The sequence below is a fragment of the Thalassophryne amazonica genome, chromosome 4 (genome assembly GCF_902500255.1).
Source record: "Thalassophryne amazonica chromosome 4, fThaAma1.1, whole genome shotgun sequence".
Classification (NCBI taxonomy): Eukaryota; Metazoa; Chordata; class Actinopteri; order Batrachoidiformes; family Batrachoididae; genus Thalassophryne; species Thalassophryne amazonica.
The window spans coordinates 105,762,159-105,786,703 of record NC_047106.1 but is presented as its reverse complement, the minus strand read 5'-3'; the positions used below and the strand labels follow the sequence as shown (position 1 = coordinate 105,786,703).

The 24,545-nt window shown below is 41.1% G+C and overlaps 1 protein-coding gene across 1 annotated transcript in view; it reads left to right on the top strand.

The window, feature by feature from the left end:
- LOC117508587 (protocadherin Fat 4) overlaps nucleotides 1–21,985 on the top strand; it is a 73,969-nt gene extending 51,984 nt beyond the window's left edge. Inside the window, exons 8-16 of the mRNA XM_034168382.1 lie at nucleotides 3,694–8,016; nucleotides 10,624–10,725; nucleotides 10,827–11,128; nucleotides 11,779–11,864; nucleotides 11,985–12,164; nucleotides 12,314–12,441; nucleotides 17,966–18,186; nucleotides 18,271–18,529; nucleotides 20,616–21,985. Coding sequence (XP_034024273.1) covers nucleotides 3,694–8,016; nucleotides 10,624–10,725; nucleotides 10,827–11,128; nucleotides 11,779–11,864; nucleotides 11,985–12,164; nucleotides 12,314–12,441; nucleotides 17,966–18,186; nucleotides 18,271–18,529; nucleotides 20,616–21,961 — 6,947 coding nt within the window. The 3' untranslated portion in view covers nucleotides 21,962–21,985. The remainder of the gene's footprint in view (nucleotides 1–3,693; nucleotides 8,017–10,623; nucleotides 10,726–10,826; nucleotides 11,129–11,778; nucleotides 11,865–11,984; nucleotides 12,165–12,313; nucleotides 12,442–17,965; nucleotides 18,187–18,270; nucleotides 18,530–20,615) is intronic.
- Nucleotides 21,986–24,545: the final 2,560 nt, after the last annotated feature.

The following is a 24,545-nucleotide window of genomic DNA, read 5'->3' as shown; positions in this document are numbered from 1 at the left end:
CAAAAAGCTGCCCTGAACAAGTATGTTTTTAACTTAGCTTTAAACAGAGGCAAGCTATTAATGGACCTCAGTTCAGGAGGTAATGCATTCCACAACTTAGGACCTGCTACTGCAAAAGAACGGTCACCCCATTGTTTGGACCTGGACCTGGGAACCTCCAGAAAGTTTTGGTCAGCAGACCGAAGTGCTCTGACAGGGTTGTGTGTTTTTAACAGGTCACATAAATAAGAAGGTGCAATGCCATTTACAGCTTTAAAAACAAACATTAACAGTTTAAAATCAACTCTAAAACCGACTGGAAGCCAGTGCAGGGAGTAAAGTACAGGAGTGATGTGGCTGTGCTTCCTGGTGTTGGTCAACAGGCGAGCAGCAGCATTCTGGACCAGTTGGAGTCGGTTTAGAGAGCCTTGAGTGATACCAACATAAAGTGCATTGCAATAGTCAATCCGGGAGCTGATAAAAGCATGCATAGCCTTTTCAAGGTCCTTTTGGCTTAGAAAGGGTTTGACTTTTGCCAGGAGTCTCAGCTGGAAAAAACTGGCTCTTACCACACTGTCAATTTGTTTCTCAAATTTTAAACAGTTGTCAAACAGCACACCAAGGTTCCTTACCACAGCCCTACAATAAGAAGCCAGGGAGCCAAGATCTAGATCAGAGTTAGTTTTAGCTCCAAACAGAATACACTCTGTTTTAGCTTCATTAAGGTGCAGAAAATTCTGAGCCAGCCAGTCCTTAATATCCTTAAAAAAGCTATGTATGGAGTCCAAAGCACTTGTATTATTAGGCACAACTGGCATATAAATCTGGAGGTCATCGGCATAAAAATGAAACTGAACATTGTGTTTGGTGATGACTGAACTCAGTGGAAGTATGTACAAAGAGAACAAGAGCGGTCCGAGGATGCTGCCCTGGGGCACACCAGTGGTCAGAGGAACTGTGGAGGAGGAGAAGTCATTAACCATCACCCTGAAAGTCCTGTTGGTCAAATAAGACTGAAACCACTCCAAGACAGTCCCCCGGAGGCCAACCTGCTGGGACAGACGTGTGTGGAGGATTGAGTGGTCCACAGTATCAAACGCAGCTGTTAGATCCAACATCACCAGCAGCACAGGTTTTTTAGAGTCCAACGATAAAAGAATGTAATTTTGTACTTTTAAAAGAGCTGACTCAGTGCTATGTCGAGATCTAAAACCCGACTGAAATTTATCTAAAACAGAGTTGTGTTCTAAAAACGATTGCAACTGATTAAAAACAATTTTTTCTAAAACCTTAGATAAAAACGATAAGTTTGATACTGGTCTAAAATTAGATAAAACTGAGGGATCTAGGTTGGGCTTTTTAAGAAGAGGCCTAACTACAGCATGTTTAAAATGGGCTGGAACTGTCCCGGAGCTGAGGCAGCTATCAATAAAAGAGAGCAAGCTTGGACCCACAGTGTTAAAAACCTCTTTAAAAACCTTTCCTGGAATAGTGTCCAGTGAGCAGTAACTGGGTTTAATGCTCTGGACAACCTCAGTGAGGAGTGTCAGAGTAACCGGCTCAAAACTATTAAAAACAGCAGATGGTTCAGGTAGAGTGAGGCTATTAAAAACCGTGTTACAGTTTAAAATATTCTGTCTGACAGTGGCTACTTTCTCTATAAAAAACTTGAGAAATTTTTCACATGTAGCCTGCGAAATGTCAGACAATATTGTGGGAGGGTTTAAAACTGACTTGATTGTGTCAAATAACACTCTCGGACAGTTAGAACTACTGGCTATAATACTTGACAGATATTGGGTTTTTGCCTCCTTCACAGCATTCTGATACTCTGTAAGGCTATCCCGTAGCATTTCCAAGATTACCTGAAGCCTGTCCTTTCTCCATCTCCGCTCAGCCTGTCTACAGCGATGGCGTAAGGCACGGGTGGTGTCATTGAGCCAGGGGTCTGGTTTGGGTTTGGTGGACCTGGATTTAAAAGGTGCAACAGTATCTAAAATATCAGAGCATGTGGTATTAAAATATGAGATGAATTCATCTGGACTAAGGGAGGAGGCCACATCCTTTGTGCAATAAAGTGCAGTGTCTCTAAAAGCAGCCTCAAAGTCCTCTACAGTCGAGGGGGTTATGGTGCGGTGGGAGCGGGCTGGTATGGAGGGCCTGGGGATATTGACAGGAGCTGTAAATTAAAAAATAACAGGAATGTGATCTGAGATAGGAGCAACTGCTGTATTACTAAGAGCCAGGGAAAGTCCATGTGAAATGACTAAGTCTAGTGTATGACCGAATTGATGTGTGGAGCCATGCACTGATTGTAATAGACCAAAAGAGTCCAAGAGGCTTTTGAAACTGATTTGAGGCACAACAAACATGTATGTTAAAGTCCCCACAGATGAGTATATTGTCATATTTAGACATTATATCTGATAAAAACTCTGAAAAGTCAGTCATAAAATCCTTATTATATTTAGGGGGGCGGTATATGACGACGCAAAGCACAGGAGAGACAAAGTTAATTATACATGATTGTAATTCAAAACTAGAATAGTGCTGTATTGGAACTAAATGACAGCTGAAGCTCTGTTTGAAGAGAGTGGCCACGCCCCCACCGCGTCCTGAGAGCCGTGGTGCGCTGAAGAATGAGTACCCAGCCGGGAGGAGTTCAGTAAAAGCGCTGTTATCACCAGCTTTTACCCAGGTCTCATTCAATAAAAGTAGGTCCAACTTATGTGTTAAAATAAAATCCTTAAGTATAAAAGTCTTGTTGGAAAGGGACCTAGTATTCACTAGCATGCCTCGTATGGAGATGGCGCGCTCGTTTTGCTGCTCTGCGCGGCTGAGCGGGCGGAGATTCCCCGGTACACTGCCCCGTCTCTGGGTCTTAGCGTAACGCCAACGCGGAAGTGTGCAGCTGGTCCCAGGAGCAGTCTGTAAGAGCCATCGGTAGCTGATATGGACTTGTAAATCCACACAGTATCCAGACGCTGGGCAGCGGGGAGCACTTTCATCTGCAGAAGCCAGCTAGGACTTGACTTTGACATGGAAACCACCTCTTTTCCCACGCCGCCTGTGGCGCTTGTTGCGTGGAAACGCTGTGACAAGCCGGTGTAGGTATACCGGCACAGACGCCAGGAGAGGTGGTGGCATCTTTGAATATCCCTTATAATCAAAGAAAGAATGTCTAACAACCGCGTCACGGATATTTAGCAGCGTTTCTCTATCATAAACATATTGCGCTGAGGCAAAAGACATGACAAACAGAGTACTCCATAAAAATATCAGTAAAAACAGATGAGGCAGACGGCGGACCATACACAGTGGCGCCATCTTGAAAATCTACTAAAAAAGTAGTTAGACTGTTAGACTGGCCTAAGCACTGGGTCACCCCTCTGAGTCTGGTCTGCTTGAGGATCCTTCCTCAAAAAATGGCAGAGAGAGTATTTCCTTACCATTGTCCCCTATGTGGTTGCTCAGGGGGGTTGGTAATGTTTGACCATACCCATGTGAAGCACCTTGGGGTGGCCTGTTGCTGATTTGTTACTATATAAATAAACAGAATTGCATTAAAGTGAGAGAAATGTGCCTTTGAGTACATATAAGTCTTCAATCTTTCACTTAAATGCATGAAAAATGGCAACAAAAATAAAAGTGCATTGATAATTTAGTTATTTTTCATTTTTGATTTTATTCTTTATGTTTCTCTTGTTTTTCTAGGCTCAGTTGTTTGTGCAGTGACGGCAGTGGACACAGACACTGAGATGAATGCAGAACTTCAGTATTCGTTATACGGACAACAGTCAGATCATTTTTCCATTGATCCATACACTGGGACTGTGTTCACTTCAAAGGATCTCAGGAGAACAGAGGACATCATTATCAACTTGCATGTGGAAGACACTGGAGAAAATTCCAAATTGGACAACACCACAATAAGGATCAGGTTTCAGAATTTGACTGACTTTCCGAAGCTACATGTGGACATTTTCAAGGATTCCCTTCCTGAGGATGAGCCGGTTGGAACTTTAGTCGCTGTCATCTCTGGCGCAAGTGTTAGAGCTGAACCAGTGTTGTTTTACCTTGCCTCTGGAAACTCCGAAGAGACGTTTCATATGGATCACTTCAGCGGAGCCTTGACGGTGGAGAATCCTCTGGATTTCGAGAACAAAAAGGACTTCAGCTTATTGATTGAAGCGAGAGACTCTGGCTCACCTCCTTATTCATCATTTACAGAAATTCACATAAACATCAGCGATGTAAATGATAACATCCCACATTTTACCCAGGCTGAATACAGATGTGAAGTTTTTGAGAACACCGCACCCACATGGGTTTGTGACGTTCTTGCCATTGATGCAGACTCTGGAAGTTATGGTGCAGTGGAGTACAACATAACAGAAGGAAACAGTGGTATGATTTTTACAATTGACCGTGAAAATGGCATGTTGAGCACTACTGTAAGTTTAGATCGGGAGAATATCTCTGAATTCAATCTAACAATCCAAGCTGCAGAATTTCACAATCTTCTTCATAGCACCACGGCAAACGTCATCATCGTTGTTATTGATCGAAATGACAATGCGCCTCGCTTTTCACAGATTTTTCTTACAGAAATATCAGAGGATGCTCCTATTGGACATACAGTTATACAAGTCACCTGCAGTGATGACGATAGTGGTGCCAATGCAGTTATTCATTACTCCATAAATGACCAAAATGACATGCCGTTTAATATCCATATTACTACTGGTCACATAACTGTTGCAAGACATCTGGACAGGGAGAAGAAGGATCGTTATGTTGTGAAGGTAACTGCAAATGATTCAGCGTGGAGCATCCTAACAGACGTCACTATAGTGATTGCAGATGTTAACGATAACAAACCGCTCTTTTTGTACCATTTTTATAGTGTTATCCTTGCTGAAACAGAAGTTGAAGAGGTGTTTGTTGTTCAGGTTCTTGCTACAGATGCAGATATAGGACAAAACAGCCACATTTTGTATGTTATTGAACCACCAAATGAGGAGTTTTGGGTGAATGCCTTCTCTGGTGAAATTTTTACAAGTCAGATATTGCCTTTACATACTTCAGACATGTATTATTTTACAGTTACTGCATCTGATTGTGGCAGTGTTCCCTTGTACAGTAATGTCACCGTCACAGTGAGATTAGAGCCACGTAACTACTACCCACCAGTGTTTCTGCTTTTCCAGCCACACATTGCTATCCCGTATCACATGGCTGTAGGAACTGAGGTGGTACAGTGTACAGCTGTAGATCCAGATTATCATAACAGCAGCGCTGATATTGTGTATGCTTTGAATGGTGGTAATGCATCTGAATTCTTTCAGATCCAGGCTGACAATGGCAAAGTAATGCTGAATCAAAGTTTAACTGAGAGCATTCATTTATTTCTTATTTTGTTTGTGACAGCACAGGATCAGGGCCACCCCTCTTTGTTATCACAGACTGAAATTACTTTTGAAATTACTGGAAGGAATCAGTTTTCTCCAAGCTTTACACAGCCAGATGCCACTTTCAGTGTCCCAGAAGACTTGGCAGTAGGTTCTGTAATTGGGAGGATTCTCGCCGAAGATCGGGATTATGGTCCCAATGGTGTTGTTTTGTACTATATAATTCCAGATAATTTACATTTACCATTCTCCATAAGAAAAGACTCTGGATTGTTAACGTTAATCCAAGCACTTGACTTTGAAAAAGAAGGCTTTTATAATTTCCAAGTCAAAGCCATGGATGGAGGGTGGCTGTCTAAAACAGGTGTGTTAAACGTTACTGTGACCATTATGGATGTGAATGACAATCCTCCAGTGTTTTCAGCCTCAGAGTATGTCACCTCAGTGCCTGAAAACTCTGAAATTGGAACTAGTGTTCTCGATATTAAGGCTTCTGATGCTGACTCAGGTGCAAACAGCCAAATTACTTATTCTCTCATCGCTGGCCAAGTGGATAAGTTTGTAATTGACTCAAGAAATGGCACACTTACCATTTTGGATGTTTTTGATTATGAGCAAGTGCAGATTTTTGATGTAACAGTCAAAGCATCAAACAACATCGGTCAGCCTTTGTTTAGTCTGGCACATGTTATCATCCAAATCGCTGATGTCAATGAATTTACACCGAAATTCAAGAAAAAACTATTTCACTTTTCAGTTTTGAAAAATGTACCTATTGGAGCTACAGTTGGAAAAGTAACAGCCACAGATGATGACCAAGGCACAGAGGGCCAGGTGTTTTACCTGATGTTTGGCCAGAACAAATTCATGGGTTTTGAAATTATGAAATATTCTGGAGAAATATACACAACTCGTAGTTTGAGGAAACAAGGAAACAGCCATGTTGTTTTAAAAGTTCTGGCAAAAAACCCAGGTGTTATTATAGGGTGGAATGTGGATGAGGTGTCTGTCCGAATCAGTGTGATTGACACAAATGATGCACCCGTGTTCGCTTCCCTGCTTTATCACACTAATGTCAGGGAAGATGGCACAGTTGGGACATCTGTGATGGCAGTGAGTGCTGTGGATCATGATTCAGTCATGGAATGGAACCGCTTCTTCTTCAGCATTGAAAGAGGAAACACAAACCTCTCGTTTGCCATTAATCCATCCAGCGGAGTTATTTCAGTAAACGCTCCACTTGATCGAGAACAGTGGTCATTTTATAATCTGACTGTTACAGCCACTGATAATGGCTATCCACCGGCCACCGGTACCACAAATGTGATTGTGACTATTGGAGACATCAATGACAATGCCCCCAAACTCACTCTGACTGAGGCTGAAGTAAAGGAAAATCAACCTCAAGGCACCATAGTGACCAGGTTAAATGCATCTGATTCTGATTTGCCTCCAAACCAGGAACCTTTTACCTACTGGTTACTAAATTCTTCAACAGAGAATGGTTTTTCTTTGACTTCGGAAGGAGCTTTAATTACAACAATGCCTGCTGATCGGGAACAAGTCTCTGCCTATCGGATGCTGGTGGTTGTTAGGGATGCAGGAATTCCTCCACTCTCATCAACAACAGTTTTCCACATCAGGATTGCAGATGAAAACGATAATCCATCATTGCCTAGAAACATCTTTATTGAGGTGAAATATTTCGGCAGCTCTTTCCAAGGAGGCATGATTGGTAATGTTCATCCTGAAGATCCAGATGAGTCAGACACGTTTCATTGTGGAATCATAAGCAGACCACTTCATATGTTCTCTGTACCTAACCACACATGTGAACTGTGGTCAGCTCCTTTTCAAGGTGAGGCCACATACAACATCACTATTGAAGCGACAGACCAAATGCACTTCCCAGTTAATAACAGTATCTACATAAACTACAAAGGCTTTACAAATGCATCTGTGGACAGCTGTATACTCTTCTATGTGTCATCATCTTCAATGGAAGACTTTTTGGAGCACAAATATTTAAAATTTGTTAAAGCGCTGGACAGTCTCTTTAACATGCAGGCCTCTAAGACACATGTATTTGGAATCAAGCACATTGGCACTGAAATCCTCTTACTGGCTGCCGTCAAAAATTACAATGGTCAGTACCTCAGCAGCGAGGTAGCGAGTGGCATTTCTGCAGGCCATAAGAAATTACTGGAGACTCAAAGCAATGTTACAATATCTCAGATTGCCAGTGATCCGTGTCACACCAACCCCTGTCAGAGTGGTGCAACGTGCAATAAGAACATTTACATCAGTCAGGACGTCACTGTCCTTGAAAGCATGTCAGTCATCTTTGTGTCACCACAGAAAGAGATTTTTAATTGTACATGTCCAAAGGGCTTCACCGGGTCACTCTGTGAGGAAGACATGAATGAATGTGAGATGAATCCCTGCCATTACCAAGGTTCATGTATTAATACTCCTGGAGGTTTCTACTGTAATTGCCAGAATGGGTTTTCTGGCTCTGTTTGCTCTAATGTTGGAGATGATTGCCTGAAGATTAAATGCCATAATGGTGGAGCTTGTATTCAGACTCAGGATGGATCTCATTGCCACTGTGCTCCTGGATTTGAAGGTGAAATCTGCTAAATTTTCAAAAGCCCATGATTTATTTTATACCATGAAACCCTTAAGTTAGACCAACTCAAACAGTTTTAAGAAATTGTTTCCCTCAAACCAGTTCAATTAAATCAGATAATTAAATCATTGCTATTTTGTTATTTCTCTCATTTTGTAATTTTAATTACTTATTTATTGGTTTTGGCTGTCCCCAGTTCTCAGGGTCATCACAGCAAATCCAAGAGAGAGCTGCATTTGGAACTGACACGTTTAACACTGGATACCTTTGCTGACGCAACTCCCAGCAAAGTACTAATCAGGGCCTCCTCTGCTTTACTGCTGCGATCTGATGGATGGATGGATGGATAGATAGATGGATGGATGGATGGATGGATGAGATTTATTGTCATTGTCATTACAAGTGCAACAACGAGATTACGTCCACACTCAAATTTCCACAGAGAAGATACAGCAATTAATCCACAATTATTACTTGTTTACCATAATAATGGCACACATCAGAATTAAAGACAACACATATACATTTGACATTGTTTATGTGCACTAAACTTGAAACAGTCCATTTTCCAAATTGAGGCGATGTGAGTGTGTGGTAGCCGCAGCAACATGTCGACGTGCTGCCGCCAGCTTGGGGGGGAATGGGGGCCTACTGCAGTTAAAACTGCACAGCCCCCGGAGGGGGAATGGAGTGGCGTGAGCGGGGGCCGGGATGGGGTGGTGGATGGGTGCAGGAGGGGGGTAGGGAAGATGTGGAGCATGCTTCAGTCTCTTCTCCTTGTGTGAGTCACTTGTTTTTCTGTCCGTGTGGGAGCTAGAGAAGAGGTAGCCGAATGTTCACCAAGGCCATAGACATTCTTCTGGAGAAAAACAACGGGGCATTTTATCCTTTAGATACTGATAAGCCTGCCGTGTTTGTGGATGAGCAGTGAAAAACACTTTTAAAGTCTCACATGAACAAACCAGATCTCAAATTATGAATATTTCCCGGTCTCTGAAATCTTCATCTTCATGTGCAAGGTGCACATTTGCTCCGAGATGCCATCCAATTTGCGTCTGAGTTCCAGGGTTAACGCAGAAAACAAATCCTTGACGTCCTCCATAGAGAATGGCGCAAAGCATGCGACTTTCCACGTCTCCCAGGCGTCAAGAACATACCCCGCAGGGTAAGATCCATCTGGGCACACAGGGTCCCCCGGCCCTGATCTTCTTGTAGAAAAAAATGGGGTCAATAGCATTCAGAGACCAGCTGATCAATTCCATGGTTAAACCAATATGGTTTGAGGAATTCACAGTCTGGTGAAGTAGGGACTTTGAAGGTTGCAGCAGAGATAAGGGAGAGAGGAGGAGATGCGTCCGCCCTCGCCGGAGTCCCAGGATGATGGATCAGGTGTGCACAGAATAGAACAGCTGTAGTTTAAATCACTAAACAAAGTAATTATCCCCCTGTAGCCATGTTGGCATGGGGGATACAGAATCATGCTCCTTCTGTGCGTGCGTGTGTCAGTAATGTTTTTCTTTCAATACTATAACTTATGAGCAACTTATCCAATTCATTCCAAAATTGATATGTAATAACCTGTCATTACCATTGGGCCTGCTGTCTGTCCCAGTGGTAAAGGAAAAAACAGCAGGTCATTGAGCATTCAAGTGAGATTTTTAAAACCATGGTTATGACTTATTTGGTCTCAGTCTATAATCAGTAATGGATTTTTTTTGTCTTTATATTTTAGATTAATATATATTTGTATTTCTTATCATATTTTATATCCTATTTTATTGATTGTGTTATCAATGTGAATTTTATTGTATTTTAATGTGTGCAGTACTTTGTATTTATAATTGCAAGCGTTAAATAAAAAAATGCCATTGGATTCAAACCTGCACACTCTGATTACCAGACAGAAACTTTACCACTGCACTACAATCACTGCCTTGTAACAGGAGTGTGAAATGGCTAAAATCAACAAGCAGATAAACGTTATTTCAAAAAAAGAAAGAAAACAAAGCACTGTGATAACTGACCAAACGGCATTTGGTACAGAGTATTTCTGTTGATACATGGTTGAAAGTGGTGTATTTGTCATGCTGTTGGCTTGTCCTGGTCCTCCCGACACGTGTGGCCTGTCACACGTGACATTCAGATCAACTGGTGCGTGTCCAAATGGACCGATGGTCCGTTTCTCCTCCCATCACAAAAGCCATATATGTTTTTATGTATTTCCACATAAGCACAAACACGTGCATGCCCATCAAAACACGGGACATGTGCTGCAGCTGTGATGTCCAGGACCGGAGATGTCTCAACAGTGCACAGACCAAGATGTCACTCTGTGATCATTTTACATTTATAGTAGTACATTTTACATTTCACCATTTTACATGTGACCTTAGCTTTTGCTGAGTTGAGGTTGTAGAAAGTGTCCATTCTTTTCTCATTTATGGGTGTGAGTTATACATAAATACTTCAGTTAGTTCCGGTGGGAGAAAGTTCAGGCATTCGGTTTCCATAAAACGTTTGAGTTGACCTAACTTCTGAGATATTACTTGTCTGTATTGATTTCATGTCTGAGGCTGCCCGGCCCCCCTCCCGCTTTTCTTCCAGGAGAATTTTGTGAGAACATAACTGACCACTGTAAATCAACTCCCTGTGTCCATGGCAGCTGTGTCAACTCATACACGGGATTCTCTTGCCATTGCCCCTTTGGTATAATAATAATAATAATAATAATAATAATAATAAATAGAATATACAGGTGGCGTTTAAATTCTTATTTGTAGTAATACTGCTTTTCTTCTTTATTTTAGGAGTCAGTGGAGTCCATTGTAAGGAGGACAGTTATGGCTTTGAGGAACTGTCCTTCATGGAGTTTCCTCCATTAGATCGCAGGACTAATTTAATCTCTGTCGAGTTTGCCACAGTGCAGAGAAATGGTCTGCTGCTCTACAATGCAGGGGGAACAGTCAACAAGGAGTTCCTTGCTTTAGAGATCCTGAATGGATCTGTGCACTTCTCTTATGACTTGGGATCAGGCCCTGTGAAGCTGCAGACAAACAAACAAGTCACAGATGGAATTTTCCACAACATCACTGCCAGGAGAATCGGCAATGTGAGTTTTTGTCAGGGTTTGAATATTTGTCTGGTTTTCTGTTTTATTTTTTGGTCTGTTTTGTTATTTTCTGTTTTGCTGTTTCATTGTTTTTCTGTGTTCATTCTCTTGCTGGGTTTTTCTGCTTGGGTCTGTCTGTCTCCATCTCTCTTGTCTGTCCCAGGGTTCTTGGTGGTGGGCGTTTCTCTCTCTCTGGCCACAACCTTGTTCTGGTGCTTTCCAAGCACACCTGTTTCTAATTTGCAGCTCATCACTTGGGGTTATATAAACTCACTGGGTGCTGTAGTTCATCGCCAGACTGATGCGCCTTGTGCCTTCTCTCGAGCTCTGTTTCTTGTGTGCCATAGTCCTGCCTGCTTCGTTTTGTTCCTGACCTCCTGCCTGATTGTACGACCATGCCTAAGCCTGATGATTTTTGTACTGCTGTGTTTTTTGGACTGCCTTCTCCTGTACCGATCTCTGCTTTCCAGACCACTAAAGCCTTGTACCAACCAGAGCTGTTTGTGTGAGCTTTGCATTTGTGTCCCACAGTTTTTGACCAAACCGCCTGCCAGTTTCCAATATGTCTACACACATAGAATGATCACAAAGAAATTTCTACATAATAAAACAAACAAAAACTAAGGTTGAAAATTATTTGCATTCAACAGATGGGCTCTCTGCATGTGGACAACTGCACAGATGATGAAAATGATGGACTTTGCTTTTCACAGGGTGATGGTAGCAGCTCAGAGAGGTAGCACTGAAACCCTGATTTCTACTGTGATTTAAGTTATAATTGCACAATCTGAGTCACATTGCATAATCAAACTTCTTATCTACATTAATCATTTCTTTCTGTCTCACCTCCGTGTAGGACACTAGATGTCGGCAGCAGTAACATGACATTTGGAGGCTTGAGAACTATTGACTCTATTTTAAAATATCCTCCTCTGATACGCACCCATAATTTTGTTGGATGTGTGCGAAAAATCAATGTGAATGGTGTCTTGTTGAGACCTTCAGAAGCTATTACAAAGTATAACGTTCATGATCGGTAAGGACTTAAAATTCAGAATATGCAATTTTCACACAAGTTGCCAATTCATAGTAAGGAGTTATAGATGAAAATACATTACTGTTTTATTTTGTGTGGTGGTTTAATGTCTGTGCAAACTTTTAACTTGTGTTTTATTTTTGTTTTAGCTGTTCTCGTGCAAACATGTCACCATGTCACAGCATCCCATGTAAGAATGGTGGCATATGCCACGACCTTTGGTTTAATTATCGTTGTGAGTGCAAAAGCCCATTTGCTGGAATCAACTGTGACAAAGGTAAATCTACAATGGCCAGTCAGAGATGGTAACACCCTCATACTGCTTGACATGCTTGACACCGATTTATTCAAATGATTTCTGATTCAGTGTGACCATAATGTATGGGTCTGTGGGGGCTTGGTATTTAATTAAATCTGTCCAAAATTCAACCACTTGAAACAAACTGTTTGATTTAAACAGTTATGACTGTGAGTTTGACTTTTCACCAAGGGTCAAAGGTCAAATAACCAATAGAACAGGCATGCATGATTGCATATCAGTGTTTCATTGTAACTATTGGTCTGTCTTTAATTAATTCCTCAAGCCAGCCATTCCATTTCTCACTTACGTGTAGCACCCAAAATTTTGATCTTGGGCTCTACCTTGGCCTTTTGCCAAATATTCTCAAAATCAAGTCAGTTTTCCAGACATAAGATACAACACAGGTGTTTACAGTTAAAGGTGATTTATTTGTGACATGCAGGTAGTGATGGTGAGATGAAGCTCCTTGAAACATTGAAGTCTCTATGCAAGTTGTGTTGAAAGGTGGTTGATTTCTAGAGGCTTCGAATGCATGCTAGAGACCCCTACTGGTGAAAAAGAATATGATAGAACAAAAATTACAAGACTAAAGGGCTTTTCACACTGGAGGCGTCAGCCCGACACATCAATGCCTCCCAACGCGTCGTGATGTCAGACACTTCGGAAGCAGCAACCCGAAAAAAGTTGAAGCAATCGCCATCTTGCATTTGCATATGTAGAAGAACTAAAAAGCTCCCACTTTTTGCATATACTGTATGCGAAGTCCCAGTTTGACCAATGGACAATGAATAGTTCTGCAGCTTTATCGAGGTGAGAATAATATAAAAATAAAACGTAACGTTTACTGCATTGCTGTGAAGGTTTAATGATCAGCTAACATTAGCTTAGTCTTTTACCACAGTTGCTCTGAGTGAACACTTTAATTTGTAAATGGTTCAGTTTTTTATTTTTACCAAGTAAAGCTACAGCTTTTTTCGGAGATCACAAAAGCTCAGCTTTAAATAACTTAGTCTTTTCAAGCATTTTTTCATAGTTTTTTCCGTTTATATATATATATATATAGAGAGAGAGAGAGAGAGAGAGAGAGAGAGAGAGAGAGAGAGAGAGAGAGAGAGAGAGAGAAACTGTCATGGTTCTTTATATTTTAAGAAATATTTTTTATTTGTCCCAATTGGGAACATTTGCTCTGCAGACAACCTAAATACAGATGCACTTCAAAATCTTCCACTGATGAGCTGAACACCATGAAGTCCAGTCGGAAGAAAACATCTCTGTTCTTAAGAATTGGAAGAAAAGCGTCTTCAACAACAACACCAGAGGTCAAAGCTGCAGAAGAGACCTTCATCTGGTCCTGAGAATCCAGCATAACATCACCTGCTTCTAAATAAAAAACTCTTTAAACAGCAACTATTTTATTATTTTTTTAAAAAGCTGTTTCATTTTATATTTTAACAATAAATGAATGGATTATTAAAAATGTCCAAGAAATCAAAGTTAAGTCAAAAGACATTTACACAGGTAGAAGCTCTCCTCTTATTGAGCACCATTTTAAAACATTCACAATCACTAGTCAAATTAATATTTTAGAAATGACTGTCCTGATCACAACATTAAAGGCAATCACAAATTCTGCCGTAATTACAAGTTGAAATGACTCAAAAAAAACAAAATTTAATCATGAGGTTTATGTCACAGAAATCCTACTTTACAATCACACTGCAGTCATTGTTAAATTATCTCATGTTGCATTTCTAACAGACATTTGTATTTATTTATAGTGTCTGTTTTTCTGGTTGAAATGAGATATGAATAATCTACCAGACTTTAAAAAAGTACAAATTCCATGCTATTTTATTTGTCTAAAAATAAATGTCCAAGGTTCCTTATGTTAATCAAGAAATTATCTAATATGAACTAACAGGCGGTTTTAATTTACAGATGAAGAAAGATTTCTAAAGAACCTTTTATTTATTTATTTGCTATTTTAATTATAAGTGTTTGAATTTTTTTTACAGTAATCAGAAATTGAGGTAAAAAACTGCAAGGACTTTTCCTCACAAAACTGCTCTATAAATGAGCAGTCCTGTGACACGTTTCTGTTTTGTAGAGATCAGTGGTTTATGCACTGATCTGTTTTGTAGAGATCAGTGGTTTCTGCCATGAGTCTTCTGTGTTTTGGCCCGACGCGTTGTTCCTATTGGACAACGCGAAGCTACGTCACAGCTCAGAGCGTCGAAAGTTGGATTGGGTTGAACTTTGACTGCGACAGCCTGTCGACAAGCGGCGATGTGCGCTCCCGTCCGAAGCGTCGGTTTAGCTTGGCTTTTGATGCGACACTTCTGACGCCTCTAAAAATGAAAATAATGCTTTTTAGACCGATTCGTGATGCCTCTGACGCTTCCAACATGTCCGGTGTAAAAGGCCCATAAGACCCAACCTAAATGCGTTGTCCATGTATTGACACAAATACACACACACACACACACACACACATATATATATATACACTCAACAAAAATAGAAATGCAACACTTTTGGTTTTGCTCCTTTTGTATGAGATGAACTCAAAGATCTAAAACTTTTTCCACATACACAATATCACCATTTCCCTCAAATATTGTTCACAAACCAGTCTAAATCTATGATAGTGAGCACTTCTCCTTTGCTGAGATAATCCATCCCACCTCACAGGTGTGCCATATCAAGATGCTGATTAGACACCATAATTAGTGCACAGGTGTGCCTTAGACTGTCCACAATAAAAGGCCACTCTGAAAGGTGCAGTTTTGTTTTATTGGGGGGGGATACCAGTCAGTATCTGGTGTGACCACCATTTGCCTCATGCAGTGCAACACATCTCCTTCGCATAGAGTTGATCAGGTTGTCAATTGTGGCCTGTGGAATGTTGGTCCACTCCTCTTCAATGGCTGTGCAAAGTTGCTGGATATTGGCAGGAACTGGTACACGCTGTCGTATACGCCGGTCCAGAGCATCCCAAACATGCTCAATGGGTGACATGTCCGGTGAGTATGCCGGCCATGCAAGAACTGGGACATTTTCAGCTTCCAAGAATTGTGTACAGATCCTTGCAACATGGGCCGTGCATTATCCTGCTGCAACATGAGGTGATGTTCTTGGATGTATGGCACAACAATGGGCCTCAGGATCTCGTCACGGTATCTCTGTGCATTCAAAATGCCATCAATAAAATGCACCTGTGTCCTTCGTCCATAACAGACGCCTGCCCATACCATAACCCCACTGCCACCATGGGCCACTCAATCGACAACATTGACATCAGAAAACCGCTCACCCACACAACGCCACACACGCTGTCTGCCATCTACCCTGAACAGTGTGAACTGGGATTCATCCGTGAAGAGAACACCTCTCCAACGTGCCAAACGCCAGCGAATGTGAGCATTTGCCCACTCAAGTCGGTTACGACGACGAACTGGAGTCAGGTCGAGACCCTGATGAGGATGACGAGAATGCAGATGAGCTTCTCTGAGACGGTTTCTGACAGTTTGTGCAGAAATTATTTGGTTATGCAAACCGATTGTTTCAGCAGCTGTCCGAGTGGCTGGTCTCAGATGATCTTGGAGGTGAACATGCTGGATGTGGAGGTCCTGGGCTGGTGTGGTTACACGTGGTCTGCGGTTGTGAGGCTGGTTGGATGTACTGCCAAATTCTCTGAAACGCCTTTGGAGACGGCTTATGGTAGAGAAATGAACATTCAATACATGAGCAACAGCTCTGGTTGACATTCCTGCTGTCAGCATGCCAATTGCACGCTCCCTCAAATCTTGCGACATCTGTGGCATTGTGCTGTGTGAAAAAACTGCACCTTTCAGAGTGGCCTTTTATTGTGGGCAGTCTAAGGCACACCTGTGCACTAATCATGGTGTCTAATCAGCATCTTGATATGGCACACCTGTGAGGTGGGATGGATTATCTCAGCAAAGGAGAAGTGCTCACTATCACAGATTTAGACTGGTTTGTGAACAATATTTGAGAGAAATGGTGATATTGTGTATGTGGAAATAAGTTTTAGATCTTTGAGTTCATCTCATACAAAATGGGAGCAAAACCAAAAGTGTTGCGTTTATATTTTTGTTGAGTATATATATATATATATATATATATATATATATATATATATATATATATATATATATATATATATAAAATGAATGGTGGTGTATTCCAGTGAGACATTGTGATGAAAATAACTGATAGAGAAGAGCATAGAGCAGTGAAAGTACTTCATAACAGGGCAGTGTTTTGATTAACAGAGGGCAGTAAATTACATTTGTTGGTGTAATGTGGTTGAAATGTAGAGACGTGCTTTGTGTAACATTGGGAGGGGCGTGACTTTTTCAGCCGACACTAACCGTAACATCATGACTCTCAACTGACCAAAACTCTCCTCTATCACAGTCACACATTTTGAATGTAACCTATGGAGTTTATATTGCTGTCAAAAACCTCACACCAAGATCTGAACTGGTTCATGAACTGGTCATATGTAGCAAAGCTTTGGAATGTCATCAACAACGTCACTCGTCTGAAATGACACAAGCCTCGAAAGATGCATCGTGGAAACACTTCCTGGATTACACACGCATCGGCACATGTATCATCACTACATGCAGTGTAAAAAATATAGGCAGGATGAATAAGTATACAATGGACAAACAGGCATGAAGTCAGGCAGCGAAACCAAAGCAGGCCTGGTGATGCAGATGTTGGCTAGACTGGTTAACAGAAACTAGATGAGTAAGAATACAGAACAATGAGACAGAAATGAGGCAAAGAAACACGTATCACAAACATTACTGCTATAAATGCCAGTCAAAGAGTGAAGGTCCAGAGCTGATACAGACTGGAGCTGATGATAGAGCAGGGAACAGTTGTGTGATGTTGAGGTTATGGCTATTATATATATATATATATATATATATATATATATATATATATATATATATATAAACACACAAACTTACAGTATCGCCTGAATATGAAAGCTGCTGGCGGCTCGTAGTTCGACTTTTTGCTTCACCTCCATTAAGAACTTGCTTACAGATGGTCCGATCATTTGCTGGTAAAAAGCTTTCAATCTGTGTGTTTTTTCAGATGCTGTTTAGATATTTATGGATTACATTCATGTCTGATTTGCTTTTTCTAATCGTGTTTTTAGCTTCTGGTTTGTAAAGAAAATACGCATTTCGGACTGATTGTCATGGAAACCGGTCTGATATGGGAAATTATCCGACCAGTAATCAGCCAATCAGAGCGCACGTAGCGTCGCAGCCATATAATAAATTGGATTATGCAAAACTACGTAACCCAAAAAATCTCCAAAGACAGAACCAAAAACAGTACACCCACATGCATCACCACTGTGTGTGTGGAAATAAAGGCTTTTGTGTAACAAGAAAAGAGTATAGATTTGAATATTGACTTCACACCAACCAATGTTTTCCTTCTTTCCAAACAGAAATGTCTGAAGAGCTTGTACTGCGATTTAATGAGAATGATTACATTGAATATGTAATTAAAGAGCGGTTCAGGAGAGATTATGGGCTGCAACGGCTTATAGAAGATGGAAATATACAAAAAGAAAACCAAGACTTGAAGGCAATTAATATCAAGTTCAAAACAGAAGAAGACGGCGTGTTACTGTTTTTTCTCGGACATAAAGGACACATGCTGCTGGAGGTAGAGTAAATTTAGTTTAACGGCATTCCAGCAGTGTTTGTGTTTGTACTGTGACTGTCTTTGTATTTTTCTTGTCTGTCTCAGATAAAAGACAAAAAGCCTGTGTACGTTTTTAAAGATATTATGTCAGGAGATGACTCAAAGTTGATGGTGGACTCTTCGGTGGCTGATGGGACCTGGCATGTCCTATCCTTGTTCAGCAAAGGACAAAAGACTTTTCTCCATTTAGATGGAAAACTGGTGGTAAATGCCTCTGACAGAAGTATTGATCTGACTCCTGTTAATGTGGAAAAGATTGTTCTTGGTGCACCTCCACTACTAGAGTCAAAACTCCAGAAGACAGGTGAGAATCACACCGTAAAAGATGTCTCTGAGGAAACCCCCAGCAATGCTTAATTTTGCTGTATTTTGCTTTCTGTTATTGCAAATATCTTGGTTAAAGACCTCTACATCACCTTTCCTTCTAACAACACTCAATAAGTGTTTGGGAACTGAGGACACTAATTGTTGACGCTTTGTAGGTGGAATTCTTTCCTATTATTGCTTTATGTACGACTTCAGTTGTTCAACACTCCGGGGTCTTCGTTGTTGTATTTTGCGCTTCATAATGCACCACACATTTTCAATGGGTGACAGATCTGGACTGCAGGCAGGCCAGACTAGTACCTGCACTCTTTTACTATGAAGCCACGCTGTTGTAACACGTGCAGAATGTGGCTTGGCATTGCTGAAATAACCAAGGATGTCCCTGAAAAAGACATTGCTTGGATGGCAGCATGTGTTGCTCCAAAACCTGGATGTACCTTTCAGCATTGATGGTGCCATCACAGAGGTGTAAGTTGCTCATTCCATGGGCACTAACACCCCCCCATACCTTCACAGATGCTGGCTTTTGAACTTTGTGCTGGTAATAATCTGGATGGTTTTTTGTTCATTTTTTGTCCAGAGGACACAACGTGCATGATTTCCAAAAACAATTTGAAATGTGGACTCATCAGACCACAGCACAGTTTCCACTTTGTGTCTGTCCATTTCAAATGAGCTCGGGCCCAGAGAAGGTGGCGGCATTTCTGGATGCTGTTGATGTATGGCTTCCTCTTTGCATGGTAGAGTTTTAACTTGTGGCTGAGCCTTTTGGGGATGATCCTTTCATACCCAATCATGACACTCACCTGTTTCCAATTAACCTGTTCACCTGTGGAATGTTCCAAACAAGTGTTCTTTGAGCATTCATCAACTTTCCCAGTCTTTTGTTGCCCCTGTCGCAGCTTTTTTGAAATGTGTTGCAGGCATCCATTCCAAAATGAGCAAATATTTGCACACACACACAAAAAAAGTCGTACATCAAGCAAGAATGGGAAAGAATGCCACCTACAAAGCTTCAACAATGTGTCCTCAGTTGCCAAATGCTTATTGAGTGTTGTTAGAAGGAAAGGTGATGTATCACAGTGGTAAACATACCACTGTCCCAGCTTTTTTGAAAGGTGTTGCAGGCATCCATTTCAAAATGAGCAAATATTTGTACAAAAACAAAAAAGTTTATCAGTTTGAACATTAAATATCTTGTCTTTGTGGTGTATTCAATTGAATATAGGTTGAAGAGGATTTGTAAATCATTGTATTCTGTTTTTATTTATATTTCACACAACGTCCCAACTTCATTGGAATTGAGGTTGTATGTCAAAACTACTGCATGGATTTTGATGACATTTTCACCACATATAGATATTAGGCCATAGATGACTCCATTAAATTTTAGAGGTGATTCAGATCCGGATTCTGGATCAACATAAAAATGTGTAAAATCAGTGTTTCACCAAGAGTAGAAACACTTAAAATAAAACTGTTACATATCAGACTATATAAAACACAGTATTACAGTATATACACGAAGGAAGACTATACTGTAACCACTTTTTGCAGGTCCTAGTCAACAACAAAAATAATACATTAAAATAATGTGTCAATTTTTTATTGTAGATATGCAGTCAAATAGATTACATATTGCAATTTTGCATCTGACTCAGATGCTTAAAGCAATGACGCCTCATGTCAGCATGCTGCCATGCAAGGCACTTAACTGCATACCAGGAGCAACTTGCTCAAAGGCACCTTAATGATTTTCCTTTCTGATGAGGAATAGAACCTAGAATTCTATGGTCACATTTCTGCCTCTCTATAGGTCCATTTTCAGTTTTGTCTGGGCACCTGAGTGTGACACAGCTGTAATATCTGTCGAGGCAAGGTGGATCTCAAGACGTCAAATCCCAGCATGCCTTGCAGCACATTTTCATCTTGTTATATATGAGATCATGATGAGAAATACAATTTCATTAATGTTTAATATAATAGACCCTGATGAACACCAATAGGGGGGTCAAAAATAAAAGAGAAGATCCTAAAGCTGTCTTAATGTATTTTTATGACAGGCCTCAGTGGATGTGTGCAGTACTTCAATGTGACAGGCTACACCCTGCCTGTGAGTGGACACAATGAGATGGTGGAGGTATGGCCAAGCTTGACTCTCCTTCAGTCAAGCTGCAGGTCTCCAGGTGTCTGCCTCCCCTGGCTCTGCTCTCAGACAAACACACCAAAGAGCCCGTGTTTTTCTTCACACTGTCAGAACTGGCCGAGCTGCGGACCTGCCCTGCAGAATGCATCATGCATCTGTTTCCACAATGTCTCTAACCAGCCCTGTGACATCTGTGTCTCCAGAGCACAGAGCTCTGACCAATGCCGCGAGGAGCAGGACAGTGTGTTGCTGTGGCTCGTAGCTATCATACTTCCTGTTTTGTGCCTCCTGGTTATTACCGGACTGTTTGTCACCTTCAGAAGAGTGAGGAGACAGAATGCAAGCTGTGATGGTGCCAGTTTGCCACAGAAAGGGAGTGACAATGCTGTGTTTTGCTTTGATGACAGCAGAACATCAACAGCTGCTGCATGTGTGAAACAACATGACCCAGCAGGTGTTGATCAGCAAACAAGAAATTTGGACTTGTACAGTATTGCTGATGCTAGTCTGTCTGGTGTTGAGCCGCTGACAAACAGTGAGCTGGAATATTATGAAATTGGTAGGGACTGCAGTACATTTCATTCAAACGCTGCCTCGCTAAAGTTCAGCTGGCACAAGCATTTGTACAACGCAAAATGTTTGAAAGGTGACCCTAAAAGATGGAGTGATTTGAAACTGTTATTTTCAGATCTTAAGAAAGCATGTTTGAGTGAAGAAAGGACAGGAAATCCAAGAGCTGCATCCATAAACAAGCAGTTATTAAGCAATATTGACTCAAAGCCGCACTATATGATGAGCTCCACAAAACCGCGGCTTCTGGAAAAACCTGCACAGTATCTCACTTTTGAAGAAATTAACAAATTAAACACTCCTGCAAAGCAAACAACATGCTGCAGCAGATCATCACCGATGTCAGTTGTGCCCAACACAGTGATGAACGTGGTACGTGACAGTGAAGCAGACGCCACGCTCACCATCTTGGAATCTGAATGTGGACAGTTTTCTCGTGACCAAACTATCACGTCAACATGCAGCTTCACACAACAAAGCATTTTGCCTGTCAGTTCATTAACCTGCGACTCTGCTGAAGGTCAGCCTGGCCCCAAAAGCCCCATCTCATGCAGCTTTGAACAATGGGAAAGTATTTTAAATATGCGTCTACACTTTAGCACCTATGCTCCAGTGTTTGAGGACATTGCATGTTTTCCCATTGAAACAGTTTGTAACTGTGATATGCAGAGTGACATAGAGGAAATTATTTGATAAATACAGTGGTGGGCACAGTTCCGCTAATCCGCTAATTAGCAAAGCTAACTTTTACATTAGCGGATTAGCTTTTCAGTTAACTTTGAAAACCATCAGCGCACCAATTAGGTTCCACTAAATGTAGTTCCGCTAACTTTCAGTCTGCTAACATTTTTTTTACTGGTAAAGTGAGTAAAGTTTAACAGTCAAAAACATTTGTAAACCTGAAAATCATACATACAGTGGTGGGCACAGCTAACCAGAAAATTAGCTTTGATAACAGATAATGAGCTAACTGAAAAGTTATCTTTTATAAAGCTAAACCGATAAACCACCCAAAAATTTATCGGACGCTACAGCTAACCGATAACTTCCAGTATTGTCTCTGGTACACTTGCAACAAGCTGATTTTGAGTTTTAACACCACAACCGCTTCTGGTAGCATCAAAGGCGACTACAGACCCAAACAATGCATCAACACTTCTGTCTTTGAGTGCCCTGGCCCCTGCTAAAAGTTCCTGTTTGTTACATAGTTTCCATCAGCGAAGCTCAACTCTCTACTCAATAGTAGTGTTGCCATGAGGTGGAGGTCTTGGAAAATAAAGCAGTGCTGACTTATGGTGTTGAGTTATAAATAAAATTAATACTGATAGAATTATTCCATTAATGTCAATTCTGTCATTTGTACAAAGTTAAAATATATATCTTTTAATGTTGAATAACGCACTAATTCAGAAGTTTTGTAACAAACAGAGACCAATGGCATAGGATTATGGATAAAATGTGCCTCCGCTAACACTGATTGGTTGACTCATTCATTCTATGTAAACCAACACATTAATGTGAGGTGTGTCGTGTGTTAGTGTTTACAGATCAATGTGCCTTTGTAAAATATGCCATTTTTTTATTTGTACAAAAATGGCATTTTCAAAAAAAAAAAATCCAAGCTGTAATTAGATAACCATCTGATATGACCGGTGTCAAAACAAATAGAACACTGCCATCTACTGGTGCCCAGATGCTCAGTACTTAGGGTGAATACTGCCTTGAACAATACTGATACTGGTCAGTATTGTTCATGGCAGTATACAAAAAGCACGTCAGTGTTGGAAACCATTCGGAAGATTCAGACGGCTTTCGGTGGCTTTTCAGTCGAGTGAGTATCAGAGAAATTGTGTAACAGCTGGGCATGTCACAACTTGTCCTGTGAGACTTCCAACATGGACGTGCTTTTTGTTGTGCGCCATGAGCAGCTCCATCCCGATGCGCGAATTCCTCTGCACGTCCTTCATTACAAAATCTCCTGTAACAGTGGAATGTGCTGCAAAAGTGCTGATGTCCAACTCTTCCACAATTTCTCTGGTAGGCAGACGACGTCCCGGATCAACACAGCCTTCACTTTGGAAATGATCTGGTCGTTTCAGCCTGTCGATCGCCGCTCGGAGCGCGGCACGCCCTGCGCTGCTGTGGGCCGTCTTTAATCTGGTTGTAATGATCCTTAATCTGTGTGATGCCCAGGGTATCTTCACCGAAAGCCGTCTGAATCTTCCGAATGGTTTCCACCTGGCTGTCTCTCACAGTGTCTGGAAAAATTTGATTCAGCGCTGCTCCAATCGCTCAGCCATTTTCCTGACAATGAAAATCCGACGAGGGGGCTGGACCAGTGCTCACTCAAAGCCTGCCCACAGGTGAATGACGCAACTGACAGCGGTGAAAAAACTCACGCATGCGCACGAAGGTTCAAGCTTGGCTGATGCAAGCACACATGATTCAAATCCATATAGTTTTTTAAAAAAATAAATAGGTCGGATACTTTTCTAACAGACCTCGTATATCTGATATTTTCACTTCATAAAACTTCAGATGAGACGTTAATTTAAATAACTTGTCCAAAATTAGTTTGGTTAAAATTTTAGCCATAAGTTAAAAATATATGCCTCTGGATGACTTGGGTGATATTGCCAGTGTATCAGTATGGGGTTAAAAGAAATTATTATTATTATTTTTTTTTTTTTGTCTGTGTTTGTGCGTGTGCGCGCATGCGGGACCAGTTTTCCTTTGCCTGCAGAGGATAGAGCGGTTTCTTCTTTAACCAGTTCTCCTCTGTTTGCAGAAGATAGAACTGTGCATCTGCTATAAAACATTTAACACGTAGGTACTTAACTGATTTTAGATTTGACAGATGTTTGTAACTATTCAGCTTTGTTTACCACCTCTGCAAAAATACGTTAGTGGTCTAAAAATTATTGGACCAAAACTTATCGGAAGACAGTTAGTTCGATGATCATTTTCAAAGTTATCTGAAAAGCTAATCTGATAATGAAAACATTATCTTCGATAATTAGCAGTTAGCAGATTAGCGGAACTGTGCCCACCACTGCATACATGTTAGTTCCTGTCTGTTGTGTGTCTGCAACAGTCAGGCTGCTGTGAGGAGCTCAGCCCCTCCCCCCTCTGAGCACTCTCCCTGTCTTCACTAGGGATGGGTATCGATAAGATTTTATTGATATCGATACCATTATCGTTTCCGCTTATCGATCCGATTCCTTATCGATTCCCTTATCGATACCTCTTGTGAATATTTTGTGTACTAAAAGTAGGC